At 41.9% G+C, this 17,366-nt stretch overlaps 1 protein-coding gene across 2 annotated transcripts in view; it reads left to right on the top strand.

Annotated features, from left to right (window-relative positions):
• The first annotated feature begins 907 nt into the window (after positions 1 to 907).
• The window catches only part of herc2 (HECT and RLD domain containing E3 ubiquitin protein ligase 2), a 48,586-nt gene continuing 32,127 nt past the window's right edge, over positions 908 to 17,366 (top strand). For both annotated transcript variants that reach the window (XM_030083839.1, XM_030083838.1), the window contains exons 1-17: positions 908 to 1,038; positions 1,979 to 2,087; positions 4,904 to 4,997; positions 5,193 to 5,324; positions 8,862 to 9,084; positions 10,718 to 10,818; positions 12,434 to 12,575; positions 13,271 to 13,375; positions 13,459 to 13,630; positions 13,743 to 13,916; positions 14,260 to 14,448; positions 14,540 to 14,691; positions 15,136 to 15,293; positions 15,470 to 15,583; positions 16,408 to 16,659; positions 16,748 to 16,941; positions 17,019 to 17,219. In XM_030083839.1, coding sequence (XP_029939699.1) covers positions 2,016 to 2,087; positions 4,904 to 4,997; positions 5,193 to 5,324; positions 8,862 to 9,084; positions 10,718 to 10,818; positions 12,434 to 12,575; positions 13,271 to 13,375; positions 13,459 to 13,630; positions 13,743 to 13,916; positions 14,260 to 14,448; positions 14,540 to 14,691; positions 15,136 to 15,293; positions 15,470 to 15,583; positions 16,408 to 16,659; positions 16,748 to 16,941; positions 17,019 to 17,219 — 2,475 coding nt within the window. In that variant the 5' untranslated portion in view covers positions 908 to 1,038; positions 1,979 to 2,015. The remainder of the gene's footprint in view (positions 1,039 to 1,978; positions 2,088 to 4,903; positions 4,998 to 5,192; positions 5,325 to 8,861; positions 9,085 to 10,717; positions 10,819 to 12,433; positions 12,576 to 13,270; positions 13,376 to 13,458; positions 13,631 to 13,742; positions 13,917 to 14,259; positions 14,449 to 14,539; positions 14,692 to 15,135; positions 15,294 to 15,469; positions 15,584 to 16,407; positions 16,660 to 16,747; positions 16,942 to 17,018; positions 17,220 to 17,366) is intronic.

Here is a 17,366-nt window from a genome sequence, read left to right as displayed (position 1 = left end):
ATAAAAGAAAAAAATCCCAAAAAATTAACAATTTGAATGGCATTTTATTAAATTACACTGATAAATTTATTATACACCTGGATTAAATCATATATGAAAACTTATCATACATAACTAGCACTAAAATATGGAGAAGTATCAGTGTATTGTTCCCAGGGGCTCATTCTGAGTGGTTGCTCCAAATTAAATCAGTAAATTAAATTTACCACATTGATTAAATTATCAAACAGATAAATAAAACAAACATACACTTGAAGAATCGATTGAAAAACAAAACTATTTACAGATACAAAGTATGATTTTTTTGTGTATAGTGCATTGCAGTAGTTTGTACAAATGAGTGTGAAATAGGTATAAAGAATCTGTTGCTGAAGGTGTTTCTGCTGCAAGCCAGTACATCTTGGGAGTGGGTGGCCTCAGAGGAGACAGGGTTGCTACCTTGATGAAGCTTTTTTTTGACATGTCAAAATTTTCAGTACAAACAAATCTTGAAACAGAACTCCGTGGCTGTCCAAACTGCATGGAAATTGGCTGAAAATTCAGTGAGCTCTGATTGTTTATACTGCGTACACGTCTCATTTTTCATTAGAGGTGAATGAACTGTAGACACACTGGGGACCCATCCAAGATGGCGCCCACGCCGGTACGGCAGCTTCACTCGGCTTCACTGAATGCGGTGTCCGCTCGTTTGACGTCTTTGGCGCCGCCCAGCGGACACTCTTGATTTTGCCTCTTGGGCCCGACCCCGCCCCTACTACGTCCCGCCCCCACACTTGGAGTAGCTAATGTTTTAATAAACCGAGCAGTACGAGCGGGCGGGGTGGATTGAATCGCTCCTCGAATTCACCGTAAGTGAAACCCCACCCCGACGGGCTGCGGGGGTACAAACCCAGCGCGCTACGTCTCCCAGTTGAGACCACGTAATTTGTTTCCATGCCTCGTGCCTCAGTCCGCACCTGTCAATCATTTCCATAATGAAGGGCTTGTTAATGCAGCAAACCTACTGAGGGGACGAGAATAGCTGAGAAGACGCAGAAGGTAAGTTAAAAATCCCTTCTCGATTCGGACATGTTGCTCGTTGTGCTGCTGAGCTGCCACAGACCTTGAGACGCTCTCGATTCGGTGTCACGTCCGAGAAGCCCGAACAGTGGAGCCTGGAGGATGAGAGCTACTTTAGCTTCGGCTAGCTAGTCGTCTGTTGAGGTTAGCTTGTGTGGCTAAGCTAACGTGAATGTTATTAGCACAGGGTGTTGCATTATGATCCTCATGATGCTGTGTCAGTGTGCCTTTTTACACACTGCACTACTAACTGTTTTTATATGCGGTAACCAGTCTCAAACCACTGTTTCAAGGTTTACGGGTAGCTAACATTTAACCCTCCTGGAATTCTAGTTGTCTTTAAAAGTCTCCTGTGATAATTCACTAAAACTCAATTGGTCTTAAACCACAACGTTTATTTAATTAACCTCGCTAGCTCAAATATTCCCACCGTATCTTAAAATTTTGGCATCGGTATTAATAGGTCAAGTGCTCGAATGCATAATTAGCGGATAGCATACACCCAGCTCTGAGTCAATCATTTGGTGCAAAGTGAAAGTCTCCATTTTTTTCCTTTTTGCACAATTTCTATTCAAATATATAAGAAACTTTACTCAGAACTCTTACATTTAATCTGTTAACTATTCTGCAAATGATGGCTTGAGCATGCTGTTGGGTCCTGAGCGATGGGTCGTGTGTTTGTTTGATGGTGACTGTTGGAGTGGTGTTTTTTCTACACATTTTACTCAATGCGGACTGTGCCGATCTCTATTTTAATGCGTAATGAATTAAGTTGGAGAGCTGGTTATTGTTGTTCAGCAATGTGTCGTTATTATGAAGTCATTGCAAAAACCCGGGCTCCCTCCTCTTGTCATTTAACGATCCATATTTTAAAAATATCAAGTCTGTTTTTTTTTTCTATTTTCCGTTAAACTTGCAGGTTGGCTGCGTTGGCAGCCAGGCGAGGCGAGGGGACGATGCCTCCTCCATCCTTTACCCTCGATGCTCAGATACGATTTCATGACAAATGGCTGAAGATGGACTTTCAGGTATGTGCACATCAAGAAGGCAGTGCAGCTTCTTATGTGGTGAGATCATTGTACTGAGGACTGAGTGCTGTGTGACTGGAAAGAAGTACAATTTATCTGATTATTGCATTAAGCTTCTGTTGTATCAGAAGGCAGGGACTCGGGCAGGCTAAAGGGAATCGACATTCTTTTGCTCTGGACAGAATACTTGTGGCTTTAGTTTTTTTTTCAGATGAGAGATGTTTATTTCATTTGACCTCTTTTCTTTTTTTGTCTAGTCCATTCTTGTGTGACAACTATTTACCCCAAACAACTGAACTTATTACACCCTATTTCAATGTGCTTACATTCAAACTGATAATCTGGAACAATGGCACTGTTATACTTCATAGATTTCATCATGTAAGAAATGTACTCAGTCATTAGGCTGTAGTTTACATCAGGCATCTTGCACAAATTATTGTGTTTCCTGTGATGTGAATAGAGGTTTAGTTCTTAATGATACTTAATAACTTGCACCTCCATAAATTGCAGCCTGTCCAGACTCTCTCAGAAATGGAAAATTCGTTTGCAATGTCAAATGAGGAGTTAAATAGATGAAGGATGTCCTGTTTTCCCATCATTAAATTCTGTGTCTGGTGCACAAGGAAGTGCAACTTTATCGTTGCATATCTGCTCTATGTCATCTGTGATGTTTTTGACATTAAAGGAATTTAAGCCTTGAAAGACAGAGTTGATATTCAGCTCATGAATTTATTATTTTTTAAAAAAAAAAACCCCAAAAGATTCACACATGGCTGTGGCACTACCAGGCTGGTGGCACAAATATTTTTGTGTTTTTGCATCAGTTAAAACCAAGAAGATGAAGCGGCTATTTTTATACTACGCCAGAGATTTTCATCTTTAATTCAAGCAGATGAAAGAATCCATTTTGACTTGAGGATGTTTGACTTTCTGTAAGCAAAAAAAGAAAAGAAAAAAAGACATGCAGCCAAATGGCTAAGAATGATAACTGGTCATGTTCATGATCAAATTGTTTTGATGATCACTTCTGTTGCACACCTCAGTATTCATGGAGGCAGTGCTCTCGTATACTTAGGACTCAAGAAAATATAACGCATCTGTTGTCGGTAGTTGTGAGTGATGTATACACTGGATTTAATGACTTTTTAATGCAGAGATCAGGGAAGGGTTTTCATACTTCTCAGATCCATAAGAATATATTTTAAAGAATGAGGACATCACACAACACATAGGTTGCACAATATGAGTTCAACATGCAGTTATGTCAGTATAAAGATGGTGCTGTGACCTGCAATTAAAAAAATGCTGGAGTATAGGTGTCGATGCTTTGGTGCTTTGGGATTTGTACACAGCTTTTCTCTTTTTGGACGCAAATTTAGCCAGTTTGACAAAGTTTGTCTTGTGTGTTTTTCATCTAATGTGCATCTGCAGTTTAAATCACAAATTTTCCCTTGATTTTATGCTTCAGGCTTCTCACTGTTTTTCAATACATGTGATGTAGTGTTGAAGTTCTGAATTTAAACTGCCATCAGAGCTCGTCCAGTAGTAGGGCTCGGTCAGTACCTCGATGGGAGACCTCAAAGGAACACCAGGATGCCTGTGTGAATGAATAAGTTGGTCGTGGTCGGAGGGTCTAATGGTGTGGAAGGGCCTTGCTTCTGTCAGTCTCGGCATCGTTGAGCGTCCAAAAAAGTGCAATATAAAACCAATGCATTATTATTAAATTTTATGCATGAATTCACAGTGCATGGAATCGGTCTTTTTTGTGTTTAGTGTGAACGTTGATGTCCCAATCCTCCTCATAGTATATCTGCACAAACAGATGGAAACTCGACTAAGCTTCTCAGAAAAATATCTCATTCAACTTAGTTCAGCTTTTTATTTAAAGCACCTAATGTGTATTGTACCATGGCACTTAACATTCCCAAAAAATGCAGGGAAAAAGTTAGCAATTCCTTCATAGGCAAGTTTAGGTGAGAGCACAGAGGAATCTGCTCCCCCTCCACCTTAAACAGACACACAGAGCAAAGAAAAAAAATATAAAACAAAAACTGCAGATTGGTGCACATAATGTGTATTTCTGCTTTGGCTTGTGGGGCGAATGTTAAAGCTCATAGTCTTGTGCCTTGCGTGGAGTGTTCCCCATTAGTCTCAAATAATACCGTTGTTGGTTAGCAAGTGTGCATCCCCTGTTATGTTGCAGCCACCTCTGTGAGCATCAGTGTGTTTGTTTGTGTTCCAGGATGTTGTGATCTACGATGTTTTTGTATGTTAACATGTGGCTTTTGATCTTGAAATAATTTATTAGGGATTGGGGATTTAATAAGGCCAATATATCAGAGAGAGTAAAACTGCATGCTCTAATCCAGAAGATGGTGGGTTCGTATTGGTACCAGTTCTTTCTCTTTGGAGTTTGCATGTAATCCCTGTGCATCTTGTCTGTGAGGTCAGTGACTCTTAAGCTGACTTTAGATGTGAGCGGTAGTCTTTCTTGTGATGGTTCCAAAGTCACTTGACCCTAAACTAAACAGAATAAAGAGGTGTAGAAGGTGGACATCTGTCGCTTCTCCTGCTGTTTGTTTCACCTTGTTTACGTTGTTAATGATGCTTCTCTTTCTGAGATGATGAGTATTCTTATCCTGGTGGATTTTGGGTAATATAGCAAAGTTGGAAACAGTTTAAGTGCTAACATATTGTAATATTCCTATTAAAAAGATGAGATCAATGAACATGACACAGATGACACATGAAAAGACATATTTCTCTTTTCGTATGTGCACGCTCTGATTTTCTGGATTTTCTTCCTTTGGCAGCGAGTGTTTTCTCCAGAGGGACTGAGTGAGTTGTGGAATGAAATGGTCAAAGATGAGGAGATCCTGTTGAATGGCGAAGAATCGGCTCACCCCGGTAGGTCACCACGACATTTGTTTGCCCCTAACGTTTCTGACGGATTTACACACGTGTGGTCATGTGGTGACCGTGACATGCGACACTTTTACATGCTGTCTTAGGATGACACTGGAGACGGGATGGTGGGGGGCAATGTTTTTCCCCCGTTGCCCGGGACCAATTTAAATGCCATCATTGTTTTGACTCTTTCAGAGGATTGCCTTGATTGTTTTGGCGCTCAGAAGAAGGATGAAACAAACGACAAAGACAAGAAGGAGGAGGAGGAGACGCCTACATCCGTACATCACTCCATCATCGAGACGTGGGACTGGGGCCGGCAGCCAGGTGAGAGAATGTTACCTGACCGAGGTTTAAATGCTGCTGGGTGCATGATGAACACTTTCAACAGCCTTCTGCCATGCTTCCTTTTTCTCCTGCTGTGCCACTTATTTTTCTGTTTCCGAGCAGAGGTAATTAATACCCGACTGACTCGAGGTTTCACAACTCCTAGATGTTGACCAGATACAAGTGTACCGATCATTTCGAAACAGGGTTGGCCCCTGTGTTTGTTAATCTCATATCTGTCTGGCCTCCCTGATGCTGGCGTGTTTTGCTGGCACGTGAAGGAGTGACTCCCTGAAATGACAGCTTGCAGTCTGCAGGTCTGAGTGGTTATTTTTACCCACCTCAAAGTGTAATCTTGGTTGGTATTACAGTGTTGTTGGGAACGAGAGCGAGTGAGGCTGGGGTGCAGTATCTCCCTGGAACTGTGTTTACCAGCAGGACTGGGTGGGACCGTGCTGTGGCGATATGAGATAAGCATTGGGTTGGGGGAGGCGGGGAGGGGATGGGGCCAGGTCTACATGGGTCAGCGAATGCTGGTTTTGTTAGTCTCTACTTGGCTGCTTTGCGCTCGTTTTATTGAGCGAGCCAGGAAATCACACTGATCCAGCAGTACAGCGGGTGTAACAGGAGAGCTACATGCACGAGCGCTCTGTCATTGATGCTGAAAGTTCAAACGACAGACTTCCTGCTTTCCCTTTGTGCGGCCAGATATCAGGAACACGTTGGTCTCAGCAGTTCCAGATCCGACCTGAGTGAATCCGTTACACATGACAGCTTCCCTCTGATTCCTCAGTATGCTGGTCTTTATATTTTGTTGAAATAAATCCAAGATGAGCAGTTTTAATGATAAACCTCGCCTGGTTTTTGGATATTATTGAAACCACGTGCGGTAGGACTGGATGTCGATTAAATTAAGAATATGCTGTAATATTGTTGAGCTTTATCATTGCCATGATTTGCACTAAAACAGTTCAATAGACAATGTTGGGAGTATGTAGTCTTTTTGCTTTGGGATATGTACTAGTAAATAATAGTTTTGACTCATTTGTTTTTTTCTTGATTTGTATGCTTCGGGCCTGTGGCCACGAGGTATGAAATAGTGTTGAAGTAATGAAGTGAAATACGATCAGTTGTCAACACAATCTAGGGCAGTAGGGCTCCATCTGATCTGCCAAATATGTTGACATGCAGAACACGAACACAGAGCATGGACATAATCACCGCTCAGTCTGAAAAGCAACACGTTTATGTCTTGATTCTGGTAAATTTGTAGCATCGTGTGCTGCGGTAATGCGTGATAGCCATGTTTGGAGAATTTTTAAAGTGCATGTGTTTGAGATGTTGAAATCTCTGTTGGTCACGTTAACATAACAAAATGTTTGATTCCTTGTTCATACATATAGTTCATACATATGGAGGATTTTTTTTTTTTTTTGTACCAGTATAATGTGCGGTTTGGTAATTAATGAGTACGTTCAGACATGGTCTTGCCATAATAACAGTCATGAAAATGTTGTATTGGGAATCATGTTTTAATTCAAAAGAAAATTGCGCTTGGAAGGACTAAAAAAATACAAGTTAAAAGAGAAACGAGGGCAGACTTGTGGGGTCAAATATCTTGGTCAGTCAACAGCTATGGTCGGCATTTGGTGCCTGTTCAGATTCATATTTCATATGCAGTGAGGACTTCTAAGAACTGTAATAAAAGGCACTGAGGGAGATTTGCTAAACTAATAACTGCTTCAATAACAGGATACAAACTAATTAAAAGAAAAATGTACAGAATGGTAAAGTTACTAGTTTTGTTTGTGGTTGTACATGTGAAAGTTTCATGATGTGCCTTTGGAAAATTTGCAGCTCTCTTTCATTGCGCTGATGTTCTTAGCCAAACTTTTTATATTGAAGTGATCAGCGTTGCAGAGTTCGATATGACTTCAGCACCAGACACTTTTGGCCACAGCTAGTCTAAAATGACTAGTCGGTCTATCTGGGATACATATCTGTTCTGACAGCTGAGCACAGCTGACTGTACCGCGACTCGCACAACCTCAGGCCAGTCTGGCTTATATAAAGCCTAAGTGGATTTCAGGCATGCTATTTTGGCCCTTCAATGCGTTGTTACTGTATAGACGCACAATAAAGCATTCCCTTTTCAGCTAGTTCAGAACAAAGGGCCGGCTGTGCCCGAAGTTGACGGAAAAGCGGTTTCAATGTGGAAATTTTTATTTTTCCTTAAACAAAAAAAACAAAAACAAATCAGTAGTTGTATTTATTTTTTTCCATGATGAACTTTACTGAAATACCGCATGAATATTTGAAGTTAGTCTGAATTGTAAAATTTTAATTGTAGATAGAAATGTAAATAATTCAACTGCGGCTGTAATGATTTATGAGTAGCAATAATGATTTCACTGCTCAATGTTTCAGGTGCTTTGGTTTCATCTGACTAAAAATACCTCTAGTTGAAGTCTGTGTGCCGAATCCAGACGTCAGAAGTATTTTATTGTAGCTGAGGTCATACAAAGTAGCATGCTTTTTTAAAATCATGTTCAAAGCATCTCTGTACAGTATAGGTTAATCAGCAAGGAGAAACTGGAGATACAGTGGTGCAGTGAAGTTTGCAGTTAATTACTGAAAATCATTTCAGATAAACTGATTAAAAGGAGAGTTTTGTTTGGTATTAAATTAATGGTAAATTCTGGCTTTTAAAGGATCTTTATTCTTAAACTATGCATGGTATTTTTTGACGCTATTAGATGTCAAACACTTGATTTTGGATGTGTATAATTTATTCGTAAACTTTTTAGCACTGGTCAAGCTCAAAAATATGATCTCACCCGACTGTTTTGGTTTGTGTGAACAATTTAAGATGCAATTGGGTGAAAAATGTATGTATGGTTGATTTTATCTACATGCCTTTTAAAAGAAGTTTGAGGCACAGTTTGGAAAAAAATGTCTTATGTTTTAATCAGTGAGTGCATATTCTTTAGCATTAAAATAATATGTCAAATAGATGTGTAGTGATGTAGTTTGAGTCCTTGTTGGAGTTTGTGCTTGTGTAGTAATGCAAAGCTGCGACCGGCTCCCTGTGAATGGACCTTAGCTGATCTACAGGATGTGCATTGATAGTATCCTTCAAGTGTCTTCTCTTTTTGATAAAGCTTAATTTATAGAAGCATCACGAGGATGCAGAAACTTCACTTGTACATTTTGCTTCCCCTTCGATACTGGAGACGTGTCTGACTTCTTGATCACACAGCTTCTGGATGCTTTATAAACTGCTTCTGTCACAGAGACGGTGTCATGAAGGATCAATGCACCATCATGTAAAGGCACTTTCCGTACATCAACCGTATGTAGACTATGAAGCAAATTCAACGTAATGGATACCACCAACCAAGGGACAACTAGTCTGGCTCACTTGGAACTTTGGTCGCCATTTGATTGGATTCAAAACTCTGTTCTGCATTTGGCACCTTGTGTTTTTGGAATAAACTACAACATTTGTTTGACGGTTTAATGTCCTTGCACTGACAGATGAGAGGGAGCTTAAGGACTGTCTGATGGTGCTGGTTGACGATCAGCAGAACCTCTCGGCTCAGATGGCCAAGAGCACCCTGTCGGCCCTGCGGCTGCACCGGCGCCTGATCATCCTGGAGCGCTACCTGCTCTCGCTCTGCCACGGCATGATGGAGGAGAAGTACCTGGCCCGCTTCAAGACACCCCCCAGCCCGCCACTGCTCACCACCGACAATAAAAGGTGAGCTAAACACTCGAGTTTGAAGGTAGATGATGAAGATGCTTGTCTAAAAACGCCTGGCTCCGTCTCCCTGTTCCTCTGGTTTTTGTCGCAGTTACATTTCATCACAGTGTCAACCAAATCTGCACCACACCCTCCACTCACTCTACTGACTATCAAGATTTTTGTTTTTAATAATCAAATATTTATGAGTTAGAGTAATTTTAGGTATATTTTTAGAATGTGTATGTTTTTATAGTCCAAATTATTATCATAAGAGTTGTTTTTGGAAATCATACCAGAGACAGTTTGGTCATAAATGTACCGAACAGCAAGGCCTGCAGGTGATAAGTGTTCACTTTGTCAACTTCATTTGAGAGGAAGTGTTCTTTATGCACCCAAATAGTGGTCTAAGTTGGTCTGTTCGCTGTTGCTGTGAATGCTTTGCTTGAATATAGTAGTTTGGTTATTAAAATTCAATTTGCTTGAGGTACAAACTGCCTTTTTTAACTGCCAACAAGAAAAGTTTCCAAACAGAATCACAAATTGTTTTCTACTGAAACTGAAAACTTTTCACATTAATAGTTGACCGGTAAGAGTCTAGCCGTTTTTCTGCTTGCATGAGTTTCTTGAAGGGATGAGGCCGAATCGCTGGACGTCTCTAAAGACAAACGAAAAGAACTGGCTTTGGCAAAACAAACTTTACAGCCTGCGTTGCGTTTGTAATTGTCATTAATTTTAAAGACGTTATTCGAGTTCTCTTGCGTACTGGTGAAGCTCCTGATGCATTATGTCACATAATAATCACCATTTTGCTTCGGGAAGTGTTTTCCGAGGCGAGTGCTCCGTGCAGACCGGATACTTTTATTGGTATTGGAGCATCCCTAATTCTGTCCACTGATAAAAGTTGATATTTAGATGTTTTTTATTAAATTATTCCAACCTCACTGGTGGCTTATTTTGAAGAATGACACTTTGAGGGGCATATTCGGCTAAAACTTAAAAGTCAACGTGAAACCTTTCTCAAAGAAAGATATAACAATGATGCCTTTTTCTCTGAACCATGTGGAAATGGCATGATTGGAGTAGTTTTAAAACCTGGTGTGAAGATGCTGAATATCTTTTAACATTGTCTGAGCAGCCAGACAACGGTCTCGGAAGTAAAAGTGATTGGGTGAATTTTGGTGAAGGTCCATTTGGTTTTAAAGCCGAAGATGAACACTGTGTCTGCAGTGATCACTTCACACTCACTGGGTAGCTTGAATCTTCTGGCTCAGACAGGACGGCTGTCCTGTCATTTCTTTAAGGCAGAGCAGATATAGACGGATAGACACTTGGACTGTACAAGGCCCAAAGCAGTACATTGATTTCCGTGGCAGCTACAACTGAGTTTTTCTAATGAGTTATTCTAAATCAATATCCTAGATTACAAGTGTGCAGAATTAATATTTTCCTTCTAGAAATGTTCAAAGTTTTCCAACCACGTTGCCAAACACTTCCGATGTGTTCCTAAATTCACACAGTAAAGGTTTTCTCATATTATATCTAAGTTTTTATCCCTTTTATTATTTTGAAAATCTTCTGAAAAGTGATGATTCCATGAAACGCGCCATCTTCTTCAATCCTTCCTGTTTTTTTTTTTTTTTTTTTTCAGTCCTCGTCCTGCCAGTAAAGGTGTGGAAGGTCTGGCTAGAGTTGGCTCGAGGGCAGCTCTGTCTTTCGCCTTTGCTTTCCTGCGTCGAGCGTGGAGGTCAGGTAAGAAAGTCACAGGGAACCTACAGGGAAGAGGTAGTCGCAGTGATTGCTGCTGTCAAGGTAATGGTTATGTGCGTCACAGCTGTCGATTAAAATGCTGCCTCATCATGGGTGATACAGTGCTGTGAGCTCGAACCCTTCTGAATACACAGGTCGTCTATACAGTCTCCTTATCTAGGATTATAGTTTCCAGAGATGAATGGCACATACAGTATTGAGCATTTTTAAAGTGACACCTAATAACAACTCCTCCTTAGTAAGATAAAAAATTTTCCAACTATTTGTTGGAACTTATCAGGCTTTGCAGAGCTTGATAAACACTCATTCATCAGGTGCCAGATTGGAGTGGAGCGACATCTGAAGCATGCAGAGCATCTTGAGGGTTGGGGGTACAACACACAGTCGTAAACATGTTTCGCAATGCAGTGTTTTGGAAGAACTGTGGTTGGTGGTAGAGCAGGGTTCATGGGGCATTTTGGCCGTCTTTCCAATAATAGTCATCAGCTAAAACTGCAACGGTATACATTGCAGTTCAGTCGTCATGAATTTCCTTCACGACTGAGATCCTAAGAAGTTGTGATTGCAGGGGAAGAAACCGTTGACGATAAACACGTCAGAGAAACTGAATTGGCTGTTCAGTAGCTTTACTCTGTCAGTGCTGATTTGCTGAGCTGCACCGGAATGGGGTATTTTAAACTGCAGCCCTCCTCAGGTACGCGCAAGTACATGCTTCACAGCCACAACAGAACAAAAGTTTGATGGTATATCTGCCTGTATTGCTTGAGAGGATAACTCTAACACTAAAGAGCTGAGTTAGCAATGAATGTTTCTTTCTTTGTGTCCCTCACCGGCTTTCAGAGTAGCGATGCTGTTTTTGTTATGTTCACCGATGTGAGATTGAGAGCTGCCTGTCCACAGGGACTGGGTGGGAACAAAGCACAGACCTCTGCTCTGTAGCCTTCCTGTAACATGAGCAGTGCACACAGATACTGCCAGTTAAGCTCCTCATCCTCGCTGTAGCTGTATTCCTGGAATACATGGCGAGATCAACAAAAGCGCAACAGCATGTTCTCTTTTCCAGAGACCAGAAGACACGGCTAGGCCACAAATGTTGCAGAGCTTTTTTTCTTTTCATTAACATTGTGAATTGAATGAGTGACTACAACAATGATGTGTAAATGACAGCGTGCACAAGTGAGGCAGCTGAATAGCACGGGTGTTATCACATGCACCGTTTGTACATTTCAGGCAGGTTGCACCATTCAGATACAAGGCAATTCACAGTGCTTTACAAAGAAAGTGATTCAGAAAGGCATTAAAGGTTTGATGTTGGTGGTAGTGATGAAATAAGTTATTGTTTAATGGAAAGCCGGAGCAAAAAATAGTCTTTAAAGGGCTGATTGTGTGTGTCAGGAAGCCTGGTCTACATGTGAGGCACGTAGGAACTGAAGCCTGCTTCGCCTTGTCTCTTTTGACCCTGGAAACATTCGATCAACTGCTTCCTGGCTACCTCAGAAGGCTTTGTGTTGAGGAGATGCGCTGTTTTTGGGGAGATGACTAGTCAAGCTCCTGACATCCTAACGTCTCCTCTGTATGCGTCTGTCGTCTGGTGCAGGAGATGATGCAGACCTGTGCAGCGAGCTTCTCCAGGAATCTCTGGATGCCCTTCGTGCTCTACCAGAGGCCACGCTGTTTGATGAAGGAATCGTATCGTCAGTGTGGCTAGAAGTTGTTGAGAGGGCCACAAAGTTCCTCAGGTCAGTGGCATTCTTATGTTATGACGGTATGCAAATGTTTTATTTGAAATGTGTTTATTATTCCACAATTTTACAGATGACAATGACTTCTGATGAAGCGTCAGAGTATCTGTGTCTACTTTGTATTGTCATGACTGGATTTCAACTTCAGTTTGGGATGGCTTGAGTCAAGAAAATTTCAATGTATTTAACTTGTGTAAACAAACAAGAACAATTCCAAAAACTTTCAATGTTGTTTTTCTTGCAAACATCACAAAAGAAGCTAAGATAATCAGTTTAAGTGTATTTTCAAGCAAACAAAAATACTTTGAGTCAGGATAGGAGAATAACTGCAGAACTGATGCATTCAGCTCTTGATTCAGGTCAGAACTTGGTTCAGGTGCATCTAATCTTCTGCCTACTCCTCCAACTACTTAGGTTCACAAGATAATAGCAGAAGTTACTGTTGACCACCTATTTATTTAAGTTAAAGATATGATGCCTTGGTATTTAATCTGTTTCAGAGAATAAAGAGAGTAAAAGCTGATTATGTATAAAAACCGTGTTGCAAATCCAAGAGAATGAACCGTGAGGCCTCTCCCTATTTCATACAAAGCTCCTCATCTTATATTCTTGAATGTAATCTTTAACAGAGTGTTGATTGGAGTGTATTTCTGTGGTGTAAAGTTTGCTATCTGGTGATTTTCTCTTGTCAGTGATGTACATGGTAGTGCCAGTACCAAGGGGAACATCCCTCTTCAGGACCAGCACCTTGCGCTGGCCATCCTGCTGGAGCTGGCGGTTCAGAGGGGCACTCTCAGGTAACGGTAGACTCAAATCAGCTGCTCGGGGTGACCCTCACTGTTTTCCCCTCAGTGCTCACTCTGCTGTCTTGTACTCTCAGTCAGCTCCTGTCTGCCGTTCTGCTCCTGTTACGTCTTTGGGAAAGCGGCACCAGAGAGATGGACAATGAGCGCTCCACCCAGGGAACCAGTGCTCCCCTGTTGCCTCTCCTGCAGCGATTTCAGAACATACACAGCAGCAAGAAGGAGTCTGTTCCCGAGGAGGAAGCAGAGGTAAAAATGACCGAATCCAAAAATGGTTATAAATATGGAAAGCAAGACAGTCGTTTCAAGATCAAATGATAATGCAAGAAGATGCTCATGAACTGGCTCTTGTGATTTCCAGATCCTCGCAGCCCCTCTCAGTCCAAACGAGAGTTTCCTGCGCTACCTGACCTTGCCTCAGGATAATGATCTGGCTATTGATCTCCGGCAAACAGCTGTGGTGATCATGGCTCACCTGGACCGTCTGGCTTCTCCCTGCAGCCCCCCACTTTGTAACTCCCCAACGTCACACAAGGTGCCCACTCACTTTAAAACCTGTTCATGCGTTTATGTAGGTCAGTGATGCTGCCCCCACACTTAATTGAAGACACTTCTCCTACACTATGTGTATACAGCTTTTACAGTCCCGAAGCTCTCGTTGCAGTCAGTCACACTGACTCCTTCACACACATGTGCTTACACTCACACACTAGAGTGCACACACTTGATTGTACGTTTGCCTAGATTAAGGATAATGAAATCAGTGTTTATAAACCGAGCCACCTTCATATGTGAAATGCTGTTTACCGTGTAGTTGCCTAAAAGAAGAAATTGCTGCAGTAGCTCAAAATCAACTGGTCTCTCTTGTTTTGTTCTAGGGAACCTTGCAAGAAGTGATTGCCTGGGGCTTATTAGGTTGGAAACGTAATACCAACGTTAATGGACCCATTCAGTGCAAAGCCCTTTCGAGTCTCGGAGTCACACAGGTCGTCTGCTCAGAAAAGGGCTTCCTCATCCTGTCCAGCAGCGGCGCTGTTTACACCCAGAACTACAAGAGCACAACCCTGGTCAGTTCTGCAGCTTCTCTCTCTTTACTTTTTCTCTGTGAAGTATCCGCTGTTTTACAGTGAATAAAGTCACTGGCTTGTTCTGTTGCAGGCTCCCATACTGATCCACTGTCTGAGCTCCCGGAAGATAGTGAAGCTTGCAGCTCATCCCGATGGGCAGCACTACTTGGCTTTGTCAACCAATGGCGAGGTGTTCTCCTGGGGCTGTGGCGACGGCGGCCGCCTCGGACACGGAGACACCACGTAAGCTGATTGGCTTCTGTATTTACTCTTGGTCACGAAGGACAGAAGGCTGTTGTTCTTCTGATCTTTCTGTGTTGGAAAGACCCTCACAGTTCATAAAAGTTTGAGATTTTGGGATTTGGGGAGCTCAAAATTCATTTTTTGGAATCAATTTCACTTGAATAATAGATCAAACAGATGGTGAAAATATTCATTACATTATCTGACGAATGTAGGACATTGTTATTAATCTTTTATGCCCAAGCAATGAAGGTCTAAGCTGACTACTTTTACACATGGAAGAAACAATTCAGGCCTCCAAATTTTTATTAAATCCCTCCAAAAGGGCATCTAGCATCTGTAGCACATATTTTGATCTTTCAGGAGAATCAGGTCAACTTCCTGCCATCTAAATTTCTTCAATCTGATATTGACGCATATCCGCTCTTTATTTTCCCCCATCAGATACCTAGAAGAACCTACGATGATCGCAACGTTCAATGGGAAGCAAACTGGGAAGCACGTGGTCCACGTGGCCTGTGGGAGTACGTACAGCGCTGCAGTCACAGCAGACGGAGAGCTGTACACCTGGGGCAGGGGTAACTACGGCCGGCTGGGCCACGGTGAGTTCCACAGACTCTTAAAAATTAGATAGTGGCATGTTTAGAGTTGCAAAATGTGGAACTTTAAAATGACGATAATGCAGAACACATTGCTGTACATTTTATGTTTTTTAAGTTTCATGAACAGACCCTTAAATGTATTATTATATTTTTCGTCTTGCTGTCTTACTTTTTAGGCTCCAGCGAGGACCAGACAACACCCATGTTGGTGACAGCACTGAAAGGACTGAAGGTGATGGACGTGGCGTGTGGAAGTGGTGATGCCCAGACGTTGGCTGTGACAGAGAATGGTACGGATATTATTCATGTGTAATGATTCAAGAACTAAGTCTTTTCCAGTTTCCAACAGTAAAACATGTTTAACTTTTAAGCATCAATAACTGTGCGGGTAGTTATCACACACTGAATAAAATCAGGTTGACGCTGCCTTGACATTTGACAGCTGCTGACAAATTGTGAAGAATTCATACAGGAAAAAAAAACATTTCAACGTGGACTTTTTGATACCGAGTGCTTCAAATAATTCCACAAAATATAAGCCTGTAAGTTAAGATCTAATACACCAACATTAGTGCTTTTTGGGCCCTTTTGTGGAAAATAACAGTGTCATGTATAACTTCACATACCGGTAATACACATAAGAGGTAAAAAAGCTTAATTTTTTTTCTAGTTTCATTACTGATGTTCATTCTACATGTCCTGTTATCGTACTGAGTATTTTGTGTATTTTATATATTTTTAGACGTTAGTGTTTTAGTACTGTAGGTATTCTTTTTGCCAGAGACATTAGAAACAGTATTTACTGTATTTATTTAATACACCAACGTTAGTGCTTTTTGGGCCCTTTTGTGGAATACTGTATATAGTATATAGTATTTAAATGCTATATATAGTATTTAAGTACAATGAGTAAAGAGTAATCAAATACAAGCAAATGTAAACTACATTTCTTTAAGTTCATTACAGTTCTAGACTATTGTCACACAAGTTAAGGAAGTTATACTTTGGACTTGTTGATTACTTGAACAGTAGATGACGTTGACAATTTGTGATAATCACCATGATGGGCGTTTTGATAAAGCTCCACATGTACCTTCTCTTCCTGTATCCACAGGCCAGGTGTGGTCATGGGGCGATGGAGACTACGGGAAACTGGGCAGAGGTGGCAGTGATGGCTGTAAAACTCCCAAGCTGGTGGAGAAGCTGCAGGACCTTGACATAGTGAAGGTGTGCTGTGGCAGCCAGTTCTCAGTGGCCCTCACCAAAGACGGCCAGGTGTACACCTGGGGGAAGGGAGACAACCAGCGTCTCGGCCATGGCACAGACGAGCACGTCCGCTATCCAAAGCTGCTTGACAGCCTGCAGGGTGAGTTCAGTTCAGTGTTTAAAAAGAGACCGTTTTGAGGAGATCATGCACAAAACGAAGACTGACTCTGTGCCGCGTTTGCGATCAGGAAAGAAAGTGGTCGACATTGCTGTGGGATCCACACACTGCCTCGCCCTCACGGACGACGGCGAAGTGCACAGCTGGGGCAGCAATGATAAACTGCAGCACTTTGACACGCTGTTCTCCAACAAGAAGCAGCCTAAGGCACTTCCAGGGCTCAACTCCAAACACATAGTGGGCATTTCCTGTGGCCCAGGACAGGTGAGATACAGAGCTGATGTTAATGTGCTTGGAATGACAGTGGACTGGAAAGTAAAGATTTCCGTTTTTGTTTCCAGAGTTTTGTCTGGTCCTCCTGCTCAGAGTGGACTGTTGGACACCGCGTGCCCTTTGTGGTGGACGTCTGTCCGATGACCTTTGAGCAACTGGACCTGCTCCTGCGGCAGGTCAGCGAGGGGATGGACGGCAGCTCTGACTGGCCTCCTCCACAGGAGAAGGAGTGCATGGTGGTCGCCACACTCAACCTGCTCAGGCTGCAGGTGCGTGGCAGTCTGCTCAGGCTTTGTTGTTTTAGCCATCTCTCCAGTACACTCGGTCATAGTGACAAATAATTTACATGATACATTGGAATGATTTTTGTCTTTCATTCTACTACATGGATGATGTTCTTGCTCATGGGTTACAAA

The sequence above is a fragment of the Salarias fasciatus genome, chromosome 23 (assembly GCF_902148845.1).
Source record: "Salarias fasciatus chromosome 23, fSalaFa1.1, whole genome shotgun sequence".
NCBI classification, from domain to species: Eukaryota; Metazoa; Chordata; class Actinopteri; order Blenniiformes; family Blenniidae; genus Salarias; species Salarias fasciatus.
Note: the sequence above shows the minus strand (reverse complement) of the source record. Positions and strands in the feature narration are given on the sequence as shown.